Source organism: Rattus norvegicus, chromosome 3 (assembly GCF_021556685.1).
Source record: "Rattus norvegicus strain SHRSP/BbbUtx chromosome 3, alternate assembly SHRSP_T2T, whole genome shotgun sequence".
In the NCBI taxonomy this organism is placed as follows: domain Eukaryota; kingdom Metazoa; phylum Chordata; class Mammalia; order Rodentia; family Muridae; genus Rattus; species Rattus norvegicus.
This window is the reverse complement of record NC_141536.1, coordinates 15945635-15968269: the sequence shown is the minus strand read 5'-3', so window position 1 is coordinate 15968269 and position 22635 is coordinate 15945635. Positions and strand designations below refer to the sequence as shown.

The 22635-nt window shown below is 50.6% G+C and overlaps 1 protein-coding gene across 3 annotated transcripts in view; it reads left to right on the top strand.

Moving 5' to 3' along the window:
• Positions 1-22635, top strand: part of Mvb12b (multivesicular body subunit 12B) — a 159726-nt gene that overhangs the window by 122636 nt on the left and 14455 nt on the right. For all 3 annotated transcript variants that reach the window (XM_087652993.1, XM_087652994.1, NM_001271232.1), the window contains 2 exon segments: positions 11473-11528; positions 14527-14586. In XM_087652993.1, coding sequence (XP_087509119.1) covers positions 11473-11528; positions 14527-14586 — 116 coding nt within the window.

Here is a 22635-nt window from a genome sequence, read left to right as displayed (position 1 = left end):
TCTCTCTCTCACACACACACCCTCAGTGCACCAGGCCAAGTACTATTTGTTTTCTTGTCCTTACTACTTAGTCCTAACCTTCTTGTCCATGTCCATGGTGATCCAACTCACATGAACTCCGTTTTCTACTGTTGGACATCACAAGTGCCCCACAAAATGCCCCATATGTCACATAGGTGCCTCAGCTCAGCTCAGCTGCCTCCTGGATCTGCATGCTCATAACAATTCCCATTCTGTCACTCTGGATCCTTCCTGTTTGTCTAGCCCTCTTCCCAGCTCTCAGTTCTTCCTTCTATGCCTGCTTCTGGATGTTCCCTTTCTTCTATTCCACCTGCACCAGCCTCATTCCCTAAATTAATTAGGGTTCCATTAATAGAATAAAGTCCCATGATCAAAAGCAACCTGAGAAGGAAAGAGTGTGTCTCATCTTACATTTCCACATCACAGTCAACCTTCAAAGGAAGTCAGGGTAGGAAATCTGGAGGCAGGAACTGAAGCAGAATCCATGGATGAATGTTGTTGCCTGGTGGCTTTACTCTACATCAATTGCTCAACCTGGATCTCAGGCATAGGGGTACCACCCCTCAGTGGTATAGGGGGTACCACCCCTCAGTGGCCTGGGCCCTTCTCCATCTATCATTAGTCAAGATAAAGCCCCCACAGACTTAGACAGGCAGCCTGATGGAAGCACTGTCTCAACTGAATGTCCTCTTTACCTGTACTTCTACCTCATGTCCAGTTGACAAAACAAAACAAAAAACTAGCCAGGACAATTGACCTCTTGTCGACTTGACACACGAATACATCGCTATTAATCCGTAACCTTTCCTTTCATGTTTATCCCCAATGTCCCTATACCAATATCGCAAAATAAAGCACATTCCAGTCTTTAAAAATCCCATAGTCATTAAAAATCCAAACACTTTAATAAGTCAGCCTCTGCTAGGTGTGGTAGTGCACACCTTTAATCTCAGTACTTGGGAGGCAGAGCCAGGTGGATTTGAAGCCAGCATAGTCTACAAAGCAAGTTCCAGGACAGCCAAGGCTACACAGAGGAACCCTGTCTTGAAAAACAAAAAGTTTCGATGGAACCTGTTACTACGTACAATGGACATATGCCAATAAAAATTTTTAATTAAAAATAAATAAAACAAAATTCAGTCTCTTTAAAATAGCCAAAGCCTCGGGGCTGGAGAGATGGCTCAGTGGTTAAGAGCACCAACTGCTCTTCCAGAGGTCCTGAGTTCAAATCCCAGCAACCACATGGTGGCTCACAACCATCTGTAATAAGATCTGATGCCCTCTTCCGGTATGTCTGAAGACAACTACAGTGTACTCATATATAATAAATAAATCTTTAAAAAAAAATAGCCAAAGCCTCTTTTGAAGTTCAAAGTCTCTCCAAAGTATCTGGAGTCTCCTAACTGTGGACTCCTGTACTATAAGAAAACAGTGTGTGTGGGGGGGGGGTAACAAATTTCAAATAGGAAAAGCCAGAGCGCAGTTATAATCATACCAAAGCACAACCAAAGGCCAACAGTGTAACAGCCAAAGCTGCTGGATTCCACCGTCAGGTTCTATCAGGTTCTGCCATTTGTGACACTCATAGCTCCTCCCACAGGCCCAGGCTGGCTCCACTGCATGCCTGCTGTTGCTCTTGCTGGCCATTCATGGTACTGCCTCCCCCAAATGCTGGCCACTTCGCTGCAACTGTGCTGTGCCTTCACCAATAGCCTCTCCTGCTCTATTCAGGCACTCTCCCCTGCCACAGGGTGCCAGGCCTCAACTTCTCTTCATGACGGCTTCAGTCCTGGGCTTCTATTGCAGCTGAGTCCTAGCCTTCATCAATAGGCTCTCCTGGGCTCTCCTGACGCCAAGTCTCGGCTGCTCTCAATGGCCTTGTCATGCCTTCAAAGCCAGTATCACCCGGAAGACTTGCTAACATTGCCGAGCTCTGTTGCCAGCATGGGATGTAGCCTCAGTCCCTGGGCCATAGCCTCTGTGTGCTGAGGAGGCACCCCCAGAGGATTTAGCCTCAGTGATGCTGTTCTTTTCTTAATCACAGCTGACTCTTCAGCTCCAGATGACCAATATTAAAACTGTACCAGCAAAGCAAAGACTTCACTTTGGTGGTTCTGGTCTCTTGTTAATCACAGCCAGTTCCCCAGCCCCAGCTGACCAGGACTGCATGGTCTCTCACTCATGTATAGAGTCCTGACTTCCCTCTGAAGGCCAAGCCAGGCTCCACCTCTGCTCCACTCTCTGTCTGCATCGTGTTTCCAAGTCCCCACAAGAGCTCGTTAAGCTCTGAACACTTGATGACTTGTCCAGCCCGAAGTTCAAATGCCTCCTCAGACCCTCCAAGCTATGGTCAGACCTGTAGCAGCAATACCCCACAAAACTGGTTCCAGTGTCTATCTTAGGGTTCCTATTGTCGTGATAAAACACCATGGCCTAAGCAATATGAGAGGAAAAGGTTTGTTTCAGCTTATGCTTCCATATCACAGTCCATGACTGAAGGAAGTTGGGCTGGAACCTGGAGGCGGGAACTGAAGCAGAGGCCATGAGGGTCCTTCTTACTGGCTTGCTTCCCATAGCTTGCTCATACCATCCAGGGCCACCTACCCAGAGATGGCACCACCCACAGTGACCTGGGGCCTTTCTCATCAGTGATTAATTAAGAAAGTGCTCCACAGGGAAGGGGAAAGCATGATCAAAATATATTGTATAAAAATTATTTTTCAATAAAAAGGGAAATATTCATAGACTTGCCTACAGACCATCTGATGGAGGCATGGTTCTACTGCACATCCTTCTTCCCAGAAGGCTCTAACTTGTGTCAAGTTGACAAAAGCCTAGCCAGGATAGTCCCCGACGTGGTTCTTCTGGTCTGGTCATCCTGGCTAGACTGGAGAGTTGGGAATGGCCCATCTGCAAGGGTGAGACTGTCCCTAGTCTCTCCAGCCCATGGGTCTTCTATCAAGCAGCCATTTAGGATGACAGTCAAGGCACCTTGGAGCTGGCTGTAGGTCTCTGCTCCATGCTCCTATGAGGTTGTTTAAAAAAAAAAAAGTCTGAGTTTAGAGCTTTGCCTTCTGATGTGGGGTGTTCCGCAGCTAAGGGGAAAGGTGCAGAACTGTCATGATGTGATTCTGGGTTCATTAATTCACACGTGCATGTGCGTGCGTGTGTGAGTGTGTGCATGCACTTGCAGACCCCTGGCTTGGGTTTGGGGCTAGGAACTTCAGGATATTTTAACTTAGCTGGCCTTTAAGAATGGATTCCTTGGAAAACAGGTTAATATATTGAGACATTCAAAAACCATGCAATTTAAAACCGTTTGTGTTGGTGTTAGAGTGAGAACAGGCCCTGGAAGGGAAGGTGCATCTTCCCCCTCAGTGTCTGTGAAGCTGGGTGTGTGTGATGTTCACCCATCATGCACTGTCCAGTGGACGCCAAGCTTGACTACTGGGGAAGTAGCCAGACCCACCCCACTGAGAACTCGGGACCAGGCCTCCCTTGCTTTTCTGTCTGCACAGTCAGGCTCCCATGCTTCATCTGCAGCTCACCGACAGGCTTCAGAATCTCCACGTTAGAGCAGCAGGTGAGAGCACTGACCCAGGGCCTCCTGACTGCGGAGGCACCCCCATTACTCCCATGGACATGATCCTGAGACAACTGTCTTCACCTTAAGCCAAGTGCAAGCGGTCTTGGAGGGAAGCCATTACAGAGTTGTATGGTTAAAAGCTTTCCGCATGGAGGACTATAGCTGTTCTAGCCAGGTTTCTAATCCCTTCTGGGTGTAGGACATGTCCTTCTGCCCTTCCTGCTCTCAGAGCTCTCCAAGGTCCTCCCTCACCTGACCAGGTGTCTGCATTAGAGAAGGGGCTGCTCTGCGCAGGGGCCTGAGGCCTCTTGGTACTCGGGATGTGGAACATGGTGCTAGGCATGTGGAAAGGAATTGTCCCTCGATAAAGTGACAGTGTCAAACAGCCTGTGTAGAGATGGGATCTGGAGATGATGGTGTATCTGTGAGGTCCGGATGACTGGTGCTTAACAGAACCCGGGGACTGTCATTTGTGGGATGCCTCTGTAGCTTAACCTCTGACTTTTTACAATAGCTTTGTTTTTGTTTCTGCACCGACTGTGGTGCTAGGGGTGGAAGCCAGGGCCTTGCACGTGCCTAAGCAAACCTCCATGGCTGAGCAGTCCTCCCAGCCCTTTAGGAGTCTTCTCCAAGGCACATCAAGCAGCTGAATTCATTTGGGATAGGGAAAATCCTTAGTTCTTGTCTTCTTCAGGGGAAGAACTCAGTGAAAACACAGACATTTTAAGCAGAAGTTCATTTAGCAGAGCAAAGCCAACAGTCAGACACAGGGTGAGCAGCCCCCAACATGGGATGTAGCCTGGTGTGGTCTATGATATGGATTTAAAGCTGTAGGAATATTTATGAGGCGGCATATTCATGAGGTGATAGTGACCCTTTCCCTTCCCAGCCCATGGTGGACCAGATTTCCCTTTCACCGCCTTTCTTCCCATGATCCTCTAGGAAAGCCCGTGGGACCAGACTTGAAGTCAAAACCACAATGCAAATGGCATTTTAATAGTGCTGGGTCTCTGGAGCATACAGACCCTTCATTAGTGCCTGTGAAGGATATAGCACAACCCTACCTGCAGCTTCAATGGTGTCTCACCACAGCAGCATTCTGTCAGGTGGGAGACGCAGCCCTGGTTTTCTTCAGTCACTTCACATCTAACGAGTCACCTGCATGGTACTAGGCTGCACCACGCGAACCCCAGAGAGGGCAGATGCCAAGGAGGGTGCTGTTGGGTGCCCTGGGACTCACACCAGAAAAGGCCTTTGGATTGGGACTCGCGGGTCAGATGGTTTAACACAGGTACCTGGAGTTTGTGGAGAGCCATTATCTGCAGCAATCATGTTATCACCCCTAACCAGCCAAGCTGGCTAGACATCAGCTTCGTGTTTTTGTCTCATTGCAACTTAAGAGTGGCGGGCTGGGGGTTTAGCTCAGTGGTAGAGCGCTTGCCTAGGAAGCGCAAGGCCCTGGGTTCGGTCCCCAGCTCCGAAAAAAAAGAACCAAAAAAAAAAAAAAAATCCGTAAAAAAGAGTGGCGCAGATGTTATCATTTTCTTTTTTTTTTTTTTTAAGAATTCTTTCTTTTTTTTTTTCTTTTTCTTTTTTTTTTTTTATTAACTTGAGTATTTCTTATATACATTTCGAGTGTTATTCCCTTTCCCGGTATCCGGGCAAACATCCCCCTCCCCCCTCCCCCCTCCCCTTCCTTATGGGTGTTCCCCTCCCAACCCTCCCCCCATTGCCGCCCTCCCCCCAACAGTCTAGTTCACTGGGGGTTCAGTCTTAGCAGGACCCAGGGCTTCTCCTTCCACTGGTGCTCTTACTAGGATATTCATTGCTACCTATGAGGTCAGAGTCCAGGGTCAGTCCATGTATAGTCTTTAGGTAGTGGCTTAGTCCCTGGAAGCTCTGGTTGCTTAGCATTGTTGTACATATGGGGTCTCGAGCCCCATCATTTTCTTTTACAGTTGAAAGAAAGGTTTAGACGGATCAGCCTGTCCTGGCCATAGTAGTTGTGGGGGCAAGAGGTTGTGGCCTGAACTCATTCCCCGAAAAACTAGGCACTACTTTATCAAAACCCTGCGTGAATGGCTGTGGTAAGATGGCCGTGCTCACCCCATTCATGTCTGCTGTCTCTCATGCCTGCCCAGCACTGCAGATGGGGGCTTAAGTGTCCTGGGGCACATGAAACTGTGACTCGGGGCTAAATGACTTACCAAGACTGCACGGCTAACAAGCTGGCACCCCTGCATGTGCGGCTGACTCCGGCGCCTACACTCCTTCCTCCTCTTGTGCGTGGGGCTCTGGGGTCTCTGGCTGTGGCTGATAAATTGCTCCTTTTGGCTTATGAATAACATGGCAAAACAAATTGCTTTGGGGACCTAGAAGGAAGTCGTTGGCCTTGTGTAAACTCAATTGGAGTGTCACCGAGCAGACAGCTCGGGGGCGTCTACAAATACCTTCTGAAGATATCCCCAAAGTGAGTCACCCGGAAAGCAGGGTGCCCTGTGTTTTTGTTTGTAAGTGAGTTTTGAGAAATGGCCTTGAGATCTTGGGTTTTTGGCACCTTTCCCATCCCAAACTGCAAAGGCCTTGGGAAACACCCCAGAGGAGGAGAGAAAGGGGTGAGGTACTGGCTATTTACTGCTCCAAGCCCCAAGCAGGTACACAAGATTAAAGGCCTCCCACCACCCTGACTACATTTAAATATCACTCCAGCTACCTGCCAGTACGCCAGTTCACCATCCCTTCTTCCGTGCCTGGGCGACCGTCACATCGACTGTTAAGCGCTAATAACTGAAAGTGCTGGGAACAGGATCTTGTTTTAAAGTTTACATTCTCACAACTATTTTATGACTCTATCAAGCATGATAAGATGAAGTCCTTCCTTGTCCCTTCTGCTTGTAGAGATGTCAGGGAGGCACGCCCTGGGGCATGATGGGGCATCAAAGGAGGCTCCAGGGTTGCTTTGGAAAGTGAAATGTAGCCTCTACTCAGAGGGAAGGAGCAGGACCTGGGGTGGGGGTGGGGGGGCCTGATGTCTAAGCAGATGCAACCTGTGAATTGGGCAGCTTCCCTGAGAGCAGCAAAGACAGAATCTGGGTCAGCTGAAGAAAGGGAGAGACAAAGCCCTAAACATTTGCACTGCTTCGAAGCCTCTTTCCAGAGGGGGTGGGGCGCGCAGTAGATTACAGCTTTATTTGTTTAAACCTCCGGATCTGTAAGCATTCGCAGTCCTCTTGACTTGTGCTGCCTGGTTGTAAAAAGAACAGTTGAGTGAGCTCATTGTTGGGGGCTTCTTTCTTTAATGTATTTTACAAACACTCGCGGTGACAGGCCTGACATGCAGATTTCTATGTACCCGCTCTTCAGTCTGGGATTACAGCATTAATAACACAGTCCCGAGCTCCGTGCCATTTTTAAGCATGATCGTTATGATAAAGGGCATATACTTAATTACAGGCCTGCTTAATTACAGCTCTGTTGAAGCTCGTTTGTTTAGGAGAATGCTAATTGCGCTACGGAGCCCGAGGCACATCCTCACTTTCTGCTGCTCCTCGTTGCTCCAATCCATGGATCAGCGTTTGTTAAAGCTGCCACCATCTTTCCTTTAAGGAAAAGAAGAAAGAGGCAGCAGCCACGTACTGAGGGGACACAGTTTCGGATGTCAGGGGCCACCACACCAGGGAGGTCTCCCGAAGTCCAGACCCCTGGCTGTTGTCAAACGTCATGTCTGTGGATGAACTACTGTAGTATGTCCATTTTACAGACAGTCTCAGAGGTATGGTAGCCCTGGCATGGACAGCCACCGTCCACCTACATGAAGGGAGCAAGGAGGGAGCTCACGTTTGAGCTCCCAGCCCATCCGCCATGCCGTGAGCCTGAGCCCCAGCTCCATTGTGCCCCAGAACTTGGGGCCTGACTTTGGTGAATAGAGGCTGCAGTTGGGAAGGTTGAACCATTTGGAGCAAGTTCACATAGGTTTCCTTCCTTTCTTCTCTTGCAGAAGAGACCTTGGTAGGACTGTGAGTGCTCTCTCCACCTTTCTTCTCTTCTTTGCCTTTATAAAGTCACCCTGGGAACCCTACCTGGAGAAAAGGCCAATGCCTGTTCTAGCGTCATTCCTGATTCTGCAACATGACTGCAGGGTCAGACAGGATCAGGGAGAGAAGCCATGCCCTAGCTCTTGCTGATCGGAGGGTGAGGTGACCCTGGGAGATGTGTCCTCCAGCAGTGTATGGCCCTGAACAGGGTCAACGAGAGCCTGGCAGCTGGGACAGCAATCTGTACCTCAGCTCTAGGACAGTGGTGATGAACCCATACCAGCCCTGACTGGGGGAGAGGGGGCAGGGCTCCCGGGAGAGGGAGGACAGGGATGATTTATGAGCAGTCTTGGGGTTCACATGAAAAATGGGTGCCATCATTTTAAGGATTATGTTTGCCAGGCCTCCAAATATTGTCATATATGGAAGGCCGTCCAGTTAGGGCTCCTAGGAATGGATGCTGTTGAATCAGAAAGGGCCTTACCTCCTACAGCTATACGCTGCAAAGCAGAGACCCTACCCAGTCTCCCAGCAAGCAAACAGCCCTGCCTGTTGGCTCTGCCCAGTGTATCTGTGGGGCCCCCTGAACCGTGTGTCTGGGCAGCCCTTCTCCCTATAGCTGTGGCTTCCTAGCAGATACGGGCCTTCGCCCACCCTGGCCTTCTCTCATCTAGACAGAAGCGCCCATTCTGCCTGTTTCCCATGTGTCAAATGCAGTGCTGGGTTGGTGGAGGGTCCCACCTCCAGAGGCAGCAGCCCTGACTCGGCCTCTCCATTTCCTTACGGAGTTAACTTAGGGTCCCCTGATGTCCTATCGAGGCTCTCAGGATGATCATGGGAGAATACCATGCTAGCACTGGGTGTCATTCTCAAGCTCAGAGCAGACCAAGTGGCACCGTGACCTTGAGAGAGGCACCTTTCCTGTTCAGTAGTCAAGTCACAGTGATGTGTGCAACCGGCGGTGATCCAGTACCCTACTGTTACTATGCACTCACCTGTTCAGCTGGACCCTGGCAAGTTCCCTGCTCTGGTGTGGCCCAGATGCCAGCATTCTGAGCCCTTCATCAGATTCTGCCGTTAGCCAGTTAATGACCATTCCTGCTAGGTCTCCCCCGACACGTCAGTTAACTATCCCATAGGTTTCTTTTCAGATGTCAGGTGATGTCCTGACCCACTTCATGCTTAGTCTGCTTCTCCAGTGCCTAGGCTGTGTCATATGGAAGTGGGGCATGTGTGCCACTTGTGGAAGCCCGGTGACAACTTTGTGGTGTCATTTCCCTCTTTCCGCCTTCGTGCGATTGCAGGGCTCAAACTCAAGTTGTCACATTTGTGTAGCACGCACCTTTACACACTGAGCCATCTCAGTCACCTCTGCTAGATTTTTGAAGGGGTTTGTCTCCTCTGTGCGTGTGGATGTTTTACCTGCATGCCTGTCTTTGTACCACATACATACAGTATTCCTCGAAGCCAGAAGAGGGTGCCGGTCCTCTGGAACCGGAGTTAAAGATAGTTGTGGGCTATCGTATTGCAGTGGAACAGTGTCCTCTGCAAGAGAAGCCAGCGCTCTTAACCTCTGAGCCATCTCTCCAGCCCCCTACCCCTCACCACACACACACACACACATACACACACACACACACACTAGATTTTTACAATGAAATTTGGTCAGTTAGTATGACCTGGAGGTCACATCAGTGTGACCTGTGCTGATCCTCTTGGGCCTCTTCCCTGTTGACTCTACCAGATGGCTAAGATCTGTCCTGTAGTGCACGTGAGTGAGCTGTGTGAGACTTCTCAGCCTCCTATGGTAAGTCCCCTCAGTCACTTTACCAAATGACTCCTTGCAGTCAGGACTGGACACAAGGGGCTCCCATCTCTGCCGCCAGTGCAGACAGGAGCATATCTGCCACTAACACCATCCTGGTGGCCACCACCCTGTAGTCTTATGTTCCTTACAACATGACATACTCTCCCCTCTGTGAGCCAGTAGGCCGCAGAGCTCCCACAAGGCTGCAGGTGAGAATTTCACTGTAGAAGTGGGTAAGGAGAAGCTCCGCTCGCTCTGCATGCTCCCTTACCCGCGTGCAGGTGAAATTCTGTGGTCCGTGTCCAAGCCTCGTGAGCCCAAGCTTCCAAGTCACTGCCTCCTGCCCACCTGACCCCAGGAGGCTCCAAACTCTGGAGCTCTGCTTGGTCACCTCAAAGTGATCCGAAATGACATGAGGCCCTGCAAGCATTTGAGGTCAAAGCACACGAGAGCCGTGTGAGTGAACAGAAGCTTAGAGCTCACATTGGATGGTCAGTGGCAGGAGCTGGTGTGGCCTCTCCCTGCATGCTGATGGATCCTGCCTCCCTCCCTCTCTGACAAGCCTGTGGTACTATCTGTGGTACTCTGTCTGTTGTGGCAGGTTCTCAGGTGGTGCTCGGATGTTGGAATATAGGCCCATAAAACTATTTGGGACATTCTCCCTCCTTTCTCGGTTAATGTCGCACACAGCATGTGACATTAGCCTTCTCTTCTGGGCTCTGGGGGTCCAGCTGCAGTGGGAAATGCCCCTGACACAGGTGTTTGTTGAACCTGAAAAGTTCACAGGAAGTGGCCTGCAGAGAGGAAGGGGGCTTGAGGTGCAGTCTGGCCCACTTCTCTGCAGTAATTATGGGTCATTACAGACACAGCCTAACCCACACTGTGTGGCCCATCACAGCAGACACCAGACCGGATTTATCCCTTCCTTTTTTCCACTTCTGCTCTCCTCTTCCTTGGCCCCGAAAGCTGCCCCCAGCATTTGAATACCAAGGAAGTCTTCATTTTAGGAAACATTTAGGGAGAGGCACAATGTCCATTCCAAAATCACGGTCTGCCAAAACCACCTCTTACTGCAGGCCGCAGGTCCCTACACTAAGGGCCAGGTCTGTCGGCTGAATTTTGCCTCAGCTCAGTCAGCAGCCGGCCTAATTCTCAGTTCACAGGTAACACTGTGAGGGCCGACATCACATGTTCCTCCTCTGTGGCAATATTGCTACCAGTTTAGCTGTGGAGATCTAAACACAGGTAGATTTCGGAGGGTGTGGTACAGGACAGAAAGGGCTTCCCAGTCCCTGCCCTTCTCACTCACAGGCTGCTTGTTCCTCATCCTTTCTCATGTGGAAAGTAAGCACACAGGGCAAGTCTTAATTCAGCCCTGAAGCCATGACAGAGAATGAGTAACTGAGCATATGTCACAGCCTACCCCCTCCCCGCCCACACACACACTGAGCCCACTCTTCAGGCCCAGGGCACGTTCCCTGAAGACTCAGAGCACACCTCCCAGCCATTAGCCAAGCTTCTTTTGTCCATGCCTTCATGTGCTCACTGCAAGCCCAGCCAGGACTCAGGCATGGCCACCTGACCGCCAAACTCCTTGTCTTTCCATGGAGATGGATGAGCACCAAACACCACTCGGGATCTGTGGCTCGACCTAGAGAGTGAACAATGGATGTGCCCCTGGCAGCTTCCCCCCGGGGTGTCTGCCCTCTGTCCACTCCCACCCAGACATCACTTTCTTCCTGCGCTCACCATTTACGATATAGGTCAGACTCCTAGACCCGAGCAGGAAAGGGCTTCCGTGCCAGCCCTGGGCTACGCCCCTGACTGACTGCCTACACACAGAGGCACCACACAGGCGTCTGCGTCCCTGGGTCAGGATGTCACCCTGTCCCACTCTGCAGCTCCCAGACGCTCGAGCTGGGTAGCACCTGCCTCCAGCCCACCAGTGCTCTCTGTACTGATGTCTTAGCTTCTTGGTCAGCAGCAGTGTCTTCAGCGCCTCCCTCTCCTCTCTTCTCTTGCAGCAATGGACGGTGTGCCTTTTATGATTTCAGAGAAGTTTTCCTGCATCCCAGAAAGTGTAAGTTTATGCATGATCCTCCTCTCCTCCTCTCCCATCCCAACCTGAAATCCTTCAGCTTCTGGGCACACGAGCTGCCCTCAGCTACGTGTAGCTGTTTGTTTGAGACGAGGTCTCACGATGCAGCCCTGCTGGCCTGGAACTAGCTTTGTGCACCAACCCGGCCCTCTCCTTACAGAGATCCACCTGCCTCTGCCTCCTGAGAGCTAAGATTAAAGCATGTGCCACCCAGGCTTAATGATTCTCCTCAAGTCACATAGCTCTGGCCAGCTTGGCACTAACTATACAGATCAGACTGCCACCAGACTCAGAGAACTCCATGCTATACCTTCCTGGTATAGTGCCACCACATGTGACCTTGGTTTTTTCCTCATGGTGATGGAGTTGGCCATAGTCCCCTGTCATTGCCATATTCTGTGCACACTGCACACTGCACACTCTGCTGTCACGGACAGCCTGTGCCTCTGCCTATGTTCTCTGCCCAGGTTGAGCCCTGAGCCTTCCTGAATGGCACAGGGACTGGGTGAGCCAGCCAAGAGCAGAGGCCAGTAGCCAGACCCTGAGAGGTCCCTGCCACAGCCAGGGCCTCGCACTGGGCTACATCCCCTCCTGGAGACACCCTTCCATTGGTGCCCGGTCCTCAGGACACCCTTCACCCCTCTCTCAGCTATGCAAGCCTGAGCCTCGCGCCGGGTCACTAAACTTGTTTCTGGCTTTTATCCTTCCTGCAGAAGATTGCTCTGAGGCATCACTAAACACCACGGCCCTAGTTTGGCCCAGCTAAAGACCCCTTCAGTGTTTTTCTTGGACCCAGTTTAAAACCACCCGGCTGGCGATCCAACCTGCTCTGTCGTTTCCATTTTTATGAAATATAATAGGCCTCCTCTGAACCCTTCTGGTAAGCGCTTAATCTTGAAAAATGCTCCTGATGTGACACAGGAAGCCTGAGGAACTTCAGCAGAGCCACTTGGCTGTGTTGCCATGGAGACGCTGGCACTCTCCTGCATGCTCCCTGGGAAAGGCTGCTCTGCCCTGCACACCAGCTCCAGTTGAGAAAGTTTAGTGGAATAGTCAGAGCCTAATGATGCAACAGCTGGACCTCTGCTGGCTTCTGGGCCAGGCGGGCAGCCAGCCCCATCCTCACGCCACGGAGACTGGCGTCTCCAGCATAGCCAAACTGTTTTGTGGCTACTGGTAGCACAGCCCCAGGAGCTCAGGGTCTAATTTGGTGGCCCTGTCCCAAGTTCGCCCTCACAAATCCGTTGCTGCCAATTCAGCAAGCGCTCAAGGCCACGGATGCAGGCCAAGCCCAGTGTTAAGCTCTTCCAAGTACTTCTCTGTTTAATCCCCCTGCAGCCAGACCAGAAGGGCCCGCCCATGCCACTTAACAGGCTTTTAAGTGTGGCGTTTAAAGTAAAGGCAAAGGGGTGTCCAGATGCCTCCACAGGTAAGAGGCCTGCAGCACAAGTCCAAGCACTGGAATTTGGTCCCAGGGACTCACGTAAAAAAGCCTGATACAGGGGTTGGGGATTTAGCTCAGTGGTAGAGCGCTTGCCTAGGAAGCGCAAGGCCCTGGGTTCGGTCCCCAGCTCCGAAAAAAAGAACCAGAAAAAAAAAAAAAAAAAAGCCTGATACAGTGGCATGCGTGTGTGATCCCAGCACCCCTAAGAGATGGCAGCTATAAGCCTAGAGTGCAAGGATGGCAGGAACATGAGAAAGCCTGCCTCAGCAAGGTGGAAAGAGACCCAGCTCCCGACCGTTGCCCTCAGACCTTCCTCATACTCACATGCCCGATAGATAGATAGATAGATAGATAGATAGATAGATAGATAGATAGATAGATAGATGGATGGATGGATGGATGGATGGGTGGGTGGGTGGGTGGGTGGGTGGGTGGGTGGGTGGGTGGGTGGGTGGGTGGATGGATAGATAGATGGATGGATGGATGGATGGATGGGTGGGTGGGTGGGTGGGTGGGTGGGTGGGTGGGTGGGTGGGTGGGTGGATGGATGGATAGATAGATAGATAGATAGATAGATAGATAGATAGATAGATAGATAGATAGATGGTATAATATGATGGATGGGTGGATGAATAGACAGACAGGCGGGCAGGCAGACAGACAGATAAGATTAACCCGTTCTGCATCACGAGGCAGCCAGTTTGGTCTCCAAAGCCACCCACCAGCCTCTCACCTCCCCCCATGGAGGACCCCTCTGGGGACACTAGCCCCACATCCACCACCATACTTTGGTTCTGTGGGGTTCTCAGGCTTCGCCTGCTGGCGAGGCTGCAGAAAGCCGGGCTTTTGCTGCTCTTGGGAATACAGAACTAGTGTACCTGGAAGGAACTAGTGTACCTGGAAGGAAATTGCAGCCTCACAGACAGGGAAGCCGCTCTGGACCTCCAGCTGACCTTTTTGGCCTGTGTATTTGCCAAGAAATGTCCCAGTGTCCCTGGGATTGCAGAGCCCCCACTAATGTGCAAAATTGTCCTGTTGCCCACCTTTGACCTGATAGCTGGCTCTCTCCTTCCCCTATCACTTCCAGAGACCTGGAATCCACCTGACTCCCCTGTGTACTACAGGCCCCTGAAACTCCTTAGAGCTGACACTGTTCTGTAAAGACAGCAGTCAAGGCGGCCTCTGGTTTAGACATTCCAGCCCCATACTCCATCACAAAAGCATAACCCTCACATCCTCTCTTCAGAAGAGAGGATGAGGTACTTGACCACAGACACAGCTTCCAGAAGACCACGACCCCCTCACGCCCCAGCTAAATCCCTGTGGATATGTGGAAAGCAGCTTTGTGATAGGAAGGCTTAGCCCACCGTGTCTTCCTGGTTCCTCCCTGGACCCCATAATGACCGAACATCACAATATCCGTTCCCGTGGGAGGGGGTAGAGATATAGAATGGCTTAGACATCATAAGTGTCATAAAAGCAAGGGGGCATTCATTCTCCAGCCATCAAAAAGGGTGACTTGGTCTTTATTTTCAGATGCAGCCCTTTGATCTCTTGGGAATCACCATCAAGTCTCTGGCGGAAATTGAAAAGGAGGTAAGAATGTGCTGCTCACTCCTCTGAGGTCCCTGTCCATCGGGCCCTGTTCTAGGGAAGAGGCGGGGAGCTCTAATGAGGGAAAGCACTGGGTCACTTCGCATGCACCTCTCCCTTGCCGGAGACTATGACTGTGCTCTCTCATTACTTGCCATCAGGACTGTCTCAGCGATTTAGCCAAACCTCTTTAGGACCCAGAGGAGTGTCCTAGACCCCTCCTACTTAGCAGGCCCCCTTTTGATGGGCCAGTGTGATGGCATTTGGATATCATAAGAAAGACACCAGGGGCTGGAGAGATGGCTCAGTGGTTAAGAGCACCGACTGCTCTTCCAGAGGTCCTGAGTTCAATTCCCAGCAACCACATGGTGGCTCACAACCATCTGTAATGGGATCCGATGCCCTTTTCTGGTGTATCTGAAGACAGCTACAGTGTACTTATATATAATAAATAAATTAATTTAAAAAAAAAAGAAAAGAAAGACATCAGGATCAGGGTCCAAAAGAAAGGTCAAAGAGATAGGCCTGAGACGGCGGGTCTCACGGGGCCTTGCTGGGCTTGTCCCTCTTCTGAGGCCAGCATCAGTCTGCACATTCTTCTCTTTGCGGAGAAGACTGCCACAGTCACGTGCTGCCACCAGAGCTCCTCAGAGAGGAACATCTGTCTCAAAGATGGAAATGGCAGAACCATTTCAATATCCCTGGTTCCTTGGGGTTTTCTCGTATGTACCCAGCCAGCAGAAGCCGGCTGCATTATTGAAAGATGGCTGGAATCAAGGAAAATTGAATCAATGCAGTACAACAAATTTCTAAACCTGTCAAAGCAAAAACAAGATGAAAACCTCCCCCTTTGTCTTTGATTCTCCGTAAATCATAAAAACCTGATTGTCACCTGCAGTTTTGTTTGTTTGCCGGCAACAGTGGAAATGGCTGGCCAGGATGCTAGGAACGTGGTGTGCAGAATTTCACATCTACCCTTAAAATGGTTCTGCAGTCCATCTGCTCAGAAGAGCATTTGCCAGGATCGCAGCCTAGGGCGGGCCTCCTCTAGGGATGAAGCCGTGGGTACCAAGGGAGGCTTTGTGAGAGTGGCCTGCTCCAAGTGCAGTGGGAGTGCAGGACAGAGCAGGGTCACATAGACAGGCATTGGAGCAGCCTGACAGGCAGCCACCCCCCGGGTCTGTGCTGGGGTAATGGGAGAAGGTATCTCAAAGGGTGTCAGCCGGTGCTGTGGGAACAGATGGACAACTCTGGAGGCAACTGGTACCCACTGCTAGGGCTGGCTGCTCGAGAAAGGGGTATCAGCATCCCTCCCTGCCATCCTGTCCATCCCTGCCCTTGGAAGCAGCGTCTTCTTCTTAAGCACTTACTGTGGGCACAATCCTACAATTTGGGGCTGTCTTGTTCTCACCACAAGTGACCAAGTGACCTTCTTCCTCTTTTGTATGAGGCAAGATTGGGGCCTAGTCCTATCCTATGTCTGGAAGTCCCCCAAAGGGAGCCTCTCCAGGCTAGAAGAAATAGTGGGGACTAGACGGCTGGTGGTCCACCTGGGTTCTGAATGCAGTGAGTAGATAGACCCCATTGTCAGGCCAGGGCATCTGACGTCAACACCAAATGTCTAGGTTCTCCTCTACCCCAGGGGCGGGACCCTGGCCAGTCATTGGTTCTCCTGTACCCCAGGGGCGGGACCCTGCCAGTCATTGGTTCTCCTCTACCCCAGGGGCGGGACCCTGGCCAGTCATTGGTTCTCCTCTACCAGGGGCGGGACCCTGGCCAGTCATAGGTTCTCCTCTACCCCAGGGGCGGGACCCTGGCCAGTCATAGGTTCTCCTCTACCCCCGGGGGCAGGCCAGTCATAGGTTCTCCTCTACCGGCTGGCCCCTGGCCAATCATGTCCTTATGGTTATCTTCTTCACCTCAGCACTCGGTGTCGGAAATGGCTTCTTCCTAGACACACCACCAAGTGTTGCGGACAGTTCTGGAAGGAGCTCCTGGGCTTGATCCCAACGCTTCTGGTTGGCTTTTCCGAGCCTTTTCTGTCAGGTGGCATAGCCATGGGAATGCCAGCAGTGCTTAGCAGGGCTCTGCTGAGGTGGCTGGCTTTGGAGCAGGGCCTGATAATACAGAGTATATAGCATCACCGTCCTCTCTCCCCCTGGGGCTGGGGCAGCAGGCAATAGGTCGTGTCTGCCCGTCCAGGTCTGCAGCTGAGGGATGCCATCCGGCCTGGCAGAGCCTCGTTCTGTTTCTCACTGTTAGTCTTGGTAAGAAGGCAGACCTGCATTCGCTGCTGAATTACACTAAAGGTGCTTTACGGAAGATGAGGAAAGGTGGAGGAGCGTGGTGAGAAGTGCACACTGCAAGAAGGATGTCCCTTAGAACGAGTGTCCCCAGGCATGGTGCTGCCTCTGTCAGGACATCCGTTTTTCCCTTTTTTCATGGCTGCCTTGGTGAAGAAGCCACAGCCTATTAGAAATATGCTCTGCTCCCTGTTTGTATTTACAACTTGTTAAACCATAGCCCCCAAACAAATCAAAAGGTAGAATGCTTAAGGCAGGGGTTTACCTACAGTTTTTATATATTTGTTTATTTTGTGGCAGTGGGAGCCTGACACATCATGTGTGGGGGTCAGATGATACTTGCTTAAGTCTGTTCTTTCCATCATATGAGTTCCACAGATAGCATTCAGGTTCTCACGTTTAGCGACAAACTTCTTCCCTCAGTGAGCCATCTCGCTGGCCTAGATAACTACCTTCGAGTTTGGAGCACAGGCTGAAGACATGAACATCTAAGATCCTGCCCCTGCCTCTTTCCCACATTGGGGAGCAAGGTGTCCAGCCACCCTGCAAAAGAAACCTGGACTAAGGTTGAGTGGACAGCCAGAGTCCCTGGCCCTGACTAAAGTGTCAGCAGGTGGCTCCTGGGAAAACACGAGGACCAAATGTAATCTGTTGGATATATTCCTGCCAACTGGTCAGTCTGTCCATCCAACAGTAGGCTGTATCTTAGTCGTCATCGTATTGCTAGGAAAAGACACCATGACCAAGGGAACTTACAGAGGAAAGCATTTCATGGAGGGCTGGCTTACAATCTCTGGGGGTTAGTCCATGAAGGTCACGGCAGGAAGCATGGTGGCAGACAAATGGCACTGGAGCAGCAGAGCTGAGTGCTCCATTTGATCCTAATCTCACAGACTTAGGTCCGCTGGGACTTTTGAAACCATACCCACCCCAGCAACACCCAAGGCCATGCCTTGCCTCCTCAAACTTCCAAAGTCCCCACCATCTAGACACCAAACATTCAAGTATACGAGCCTGTAGTGGCCATTTTCATTCAAACCACTTCACAGAGCATGCTCTCCTGACACCCCACGTAGCCATGGAGATTTTCTGAAACTCAGTCCAGCCCTGTCTGCCACTCACCTTTCCCAGCAGGTCTGCTGTGGAGCTGTTAGCCCTGTTGGCCTAAGAATAGTTAGAAACGAAGCAAGCACCTCAGACAAATGGCCAGCTACCAGCAAGGACACCTGCCCAGTGCAGGTGCCACCGTGACCTTGATGAACACTGAGTCCCATGGTGCTGCACAAAACTCAAGGAAGAATATGACTTCCATGCTGGCAGGCCGGGCAAACAGAGGAAGCAGTGTCCTGACTGGCAGCATGGCCTGCCAATCGGCACTCAAACTCCAAGTTCCCCAGGTTCCCTTATGGATGTGTTGATGGTGGAGGTGACGTGGTATCATGGTTGGGACACTGCAGAATATGCACGTGTCCAGGGTCTGGTGCCATGTGTTGATGGTGTAGGCCACATGATGCTTTTATAGGCAGGACACAGGCATGAAGTGCACATGTCTGTGGTCAAGTACCATGTGTCGATCTAAGGGATGTGTCATGGACAGGGTTCAGGTCCCCAGTCTGCAGGTGTTGAATGCCACATCTACCCATAGTTGTTTTGTGGTTTGTTTTAGTCAGGGTCTCGGTATATAACTCTAGCTGGTCTTGAACTCACAGAGGGCTATGCAGGAAGCCAGACAAGGATGCCAGCAGGTGGCTCCAGGGGTCCTCCTCTCTCACCTTCCCACTTCATTCTTTTGAGCCAGGGTCTCTCTCTGAGCCTGAAGCAGAGAGAGGAAGGTAGCAGGAATCCAGGGATCACCTCATCTCTGCATCCACGCCCAAACCTCAGAGAAATCCCTTTGCCTCCCAAGCCCAGCTGGAGCACAGGCCTCCTGGGACAGTGCCCCATAGCATAGTGTCACTATTGGGCACCTCACAGCTGGCAGAGGCAGGCCTTCAAGCGTTCCGCTCTCACATCGCAGAGCTTCCTGGCAGTACAGTGCGCACAGCCCTTACGTCACAGGAAGACACCCAGAAAAGGTGGTGTTTAAAACACAAACCATCAAGCGGCAATGTGGCAGGGGGGGGTCATCGAAAACACAAAACCTCCAGCCTTCAGGCACATACCGAGATGTGGGTGGTGGAAATGGATGAAGCCATGATTAATAAAGTAACCCAGCCCGAACGCTGGCAGTCTCTGAGCTCTCAGAGCTTTGGCACGTACACCTGTCTGCCCATCTTCACAGAGGCCTCAGCAGGATACCTGCCAAGGCAATAGAATGATTTCTGCTGTGCCCCCCTTCCCAAGGGAGGTGATCAAGGAGTCACAGCAAAGTTTTCTGACCTGACAGTGTGTCTCCCATCTTGTTTTCTTGCCTCTGTGGGAAGGAAGTGTGGGGCTACTGTCCTCTTAAAGCCACACTGCCCACCCCACCCCACCCCCGCCCAGCAAAAGCTGCTCCATTGAGGAGCAAGGAAAAAATGCAGTTCCGCAGCGATCCATGATGAAGCGTCTTCCCTCTGAGTGAGTAGATGGGCATATAAATATTCCCCGTCTCCGAGGCTCTTTATTTCCCTTGTAAGCAGTTGTCCCATTTCTCCATCTGATGGATTCCCTGTCGCAGCTAGTGTGGGCGTGCCCCACTCTCTCTCCAGCCACCTCCTCAAACAACCATCCCTGCCCTGGCTGGCTCAGTCCTCTGTTTCCTTCCACCAACCTGTGTCACCATGGGACTCCACCCCAACCAGACCGACCTCACCACCCTCTCCATCCCAGGGTCGAGATTCAGGGCCTGGAAGTCTCGTCCCACACAGACCTTTTTAAATCAGAAGTAACGACCCCTGTAGTGAAAGAGCATTGGCTCTGGGATGCCAGTCGGTCTCTGCGGTCTCCGTGTGAACAGGCTCACCCAGAACCCTTCACAAGGCGCATGGGGCTGTGGCTAGCGGTCTCTCCTTGGCCTACCTTGCTTCCTGCTGGAACAGACAGCCTCCATGTTCAGAGGACATGAAAACTGGAATGGAGAGTCTCATTAGCAGAGGGACCATCTAATATTAATCACCCCCTTAAAATCGACAAGGGAGGCAGTTCATTTAACCACTTAATTGCTACAGGTTTTTATGGGTTGCTGTTCGCAGACATATTTAATGAAGAAGTTATAAATCTAAGAGAGCTTAAAATTTTAATTTTATCCCTAAATATTATCCTTGTTCTCGAGTTTGTAGCCAGGCCTCAGGAGTGTAGTCACGTGAGATACTCTTTAAATGAACATATTTGCTAACTGGCATGATTTCAGTTTTTAAAACATTGGTTCCAGCAATTAGGTTTTTTTTTTTCTCCAGTTCCCAAATGACTAGAGGAATTCGTCTTGATTATAATTGCTCTTAGCCAGGCATAGCTAATTTGTGTCTTTTTAAGTGTTAATTAGTAAACAGTTTGAGCTGACATCTTTATGTGTTTGTGTGTTGAAAAATGGGCTTATTGCTTATTTAGCTCGGGGCCGATCCCGCTAGCGTTTACGTCACGACTCAGAGGTGAAATTAATGGAACCACTTTTGGCAGCGTGAGGTTAAAAGAATTTTCAAATTCAACTTCTGGAGGTCCACTTTGTTGGGGCCTCTTCAAATGAGCGAGGTTAGGGTGGGCTGGGGAGCTGTGTCTGCTGGAGGGAAGCCAGGTGGGTTTGCATTCACAATGAAATGGCAGAGTCCCAGTTTTATCACAGCGAAGTGCGCGGATCCAGCCCAGTTGTTCCTTCCTTTCTGCTTTTGGATAAGCTTTCCTCGTGCTTATGAACATGAACGGATTGGATGGCGGCTGAGTTGCACCCACAGAAATATGTGGTCCCTTTGCACCCTCTACTGGCTGCGTCTTGAACTGCAGTGGCTTAGAGGGCTGCCTGTGCTAGGTCAAATGTTCTTCAACCTGTGTCCTTTCAACAGCTTTATTATCGGCCAGGAAGGCAAAATATTTGGGGAAACAAATCTTCCTACCTTGTTCACTAAATGTGACTAATCCAGTAGGCTCTTCTAAACTCCTGTATGTTCTTCAAAGGCCCCAGTTGCCATCCTGATTTTTACAGAGCTCACACTGGCTCAAGACCATTCCTGCTCAAAACAAAGAAACTCCAGAAGACGGTGCCTGGTCACGCAGGAGTGTGCTGGTCAGCTGACGGTGTCACTTTATACTGTGCCTCACTGCACTGTCCGCACACAGGCAATGGCTGCAGCTGCAAAGAGAAATTTCTAATTTTCTTAAAGAACCTAATAGGTAGGTTAGATGGCATTTCTAAAGTAATAAAAGATGCCTTCCAGCGTGTGATGGGTTTGGCTCACCCTGCCACATTCTGCTGACCACAGCCATGCACCCTCGATTCATGCCACAGACCAGCGTTAATCCTCCACTGAAGAGGACCTCACTGGTGTGGCATCATTTGAAGCAAACTTGGGACTCCTCCCAGTTGGAGATTTTATGGGAGGAGGTGGAGGCAGAATCTTCCTTGATTCTCTCTGTACCTCAGTTTTGAAGGCAGCATCTTGTACGAAGCCTGGAGCTCATTGACTGAGCTAGACTAGCTTTGCCAGTGAGCTGCAGAGGTCTGACTGCCTCGGCTCTCCCACCACTGGGCTCTCCCACCACCGGCCTTTATGTGGGTGCTTGTGGTCTGAACTTAGCCCCTCATGCTTGTGTGACAGACACTTTCCCAACTGAACCATCTCTTCCTACCAAGGCATCAGCTTTTTAATGCTTTGTGTTTCCCCTACAGACACATATGCATACAAATACAAACTGAGAAACACGTGAAGTAAAGAGTGACTAGCCCCTGCTGCCTTCCTCAGACACGCACATCTAACCAACATTACACCAGGAAGCTGTCAGTCACAGCTCTGTAACCTGCTTCCCACTCCTGCTCATTCTAAATCCCTCCCCTATGCCCACAGATAGTGTAGTTCTCCCTTCATCAAAGAGGCTTCTTTTGCAGCAGATGGAGACCATTTCAGAATCCACAACTGGCCAAAATGCAGTTTGCAGCCCATTCCTTCTACTGGCTGGGTTCCCTGCCTTTAAAAAAACAAACTCTTTTTCAAGAATGTTATACAAGAATACTGTATTTCTCCTGCGTTTCTCCCATGCCCTTTCAACTCCATGACCTTTTCAGTTACACACACACACTCTCACACACACTCATACACATACTCACACACACACACTCACACACACACACTCTCTCACACACACTCTTACACATACTCACATACACTCACACATACATTCACACACACTCACATATATACACTCACTCACACACACACACACACTCACATACATACATACACACATACATACATACACACTCACATACATACATACACACTCACATACACACATATACATACACACACTCACATATATACACTCACTCACACACACATATACCCACACTCATATACATACACACACAGTCACATATATACACTCACATACATACATACACTCACTCACATACATACATACACACACTCACATGCATACATACACACACATACATACATACACACACATACACACATACACACATACACACACACACACACACACACACACACACACACACCCTCCTGAGTCCATTTAGCATCGTGAGTTGGTTTTGTGTTTAGGACGACCACGTGGACTGGCCGACCACAGAGGCTTGCTCCCATCCGGGGCTCGCCTT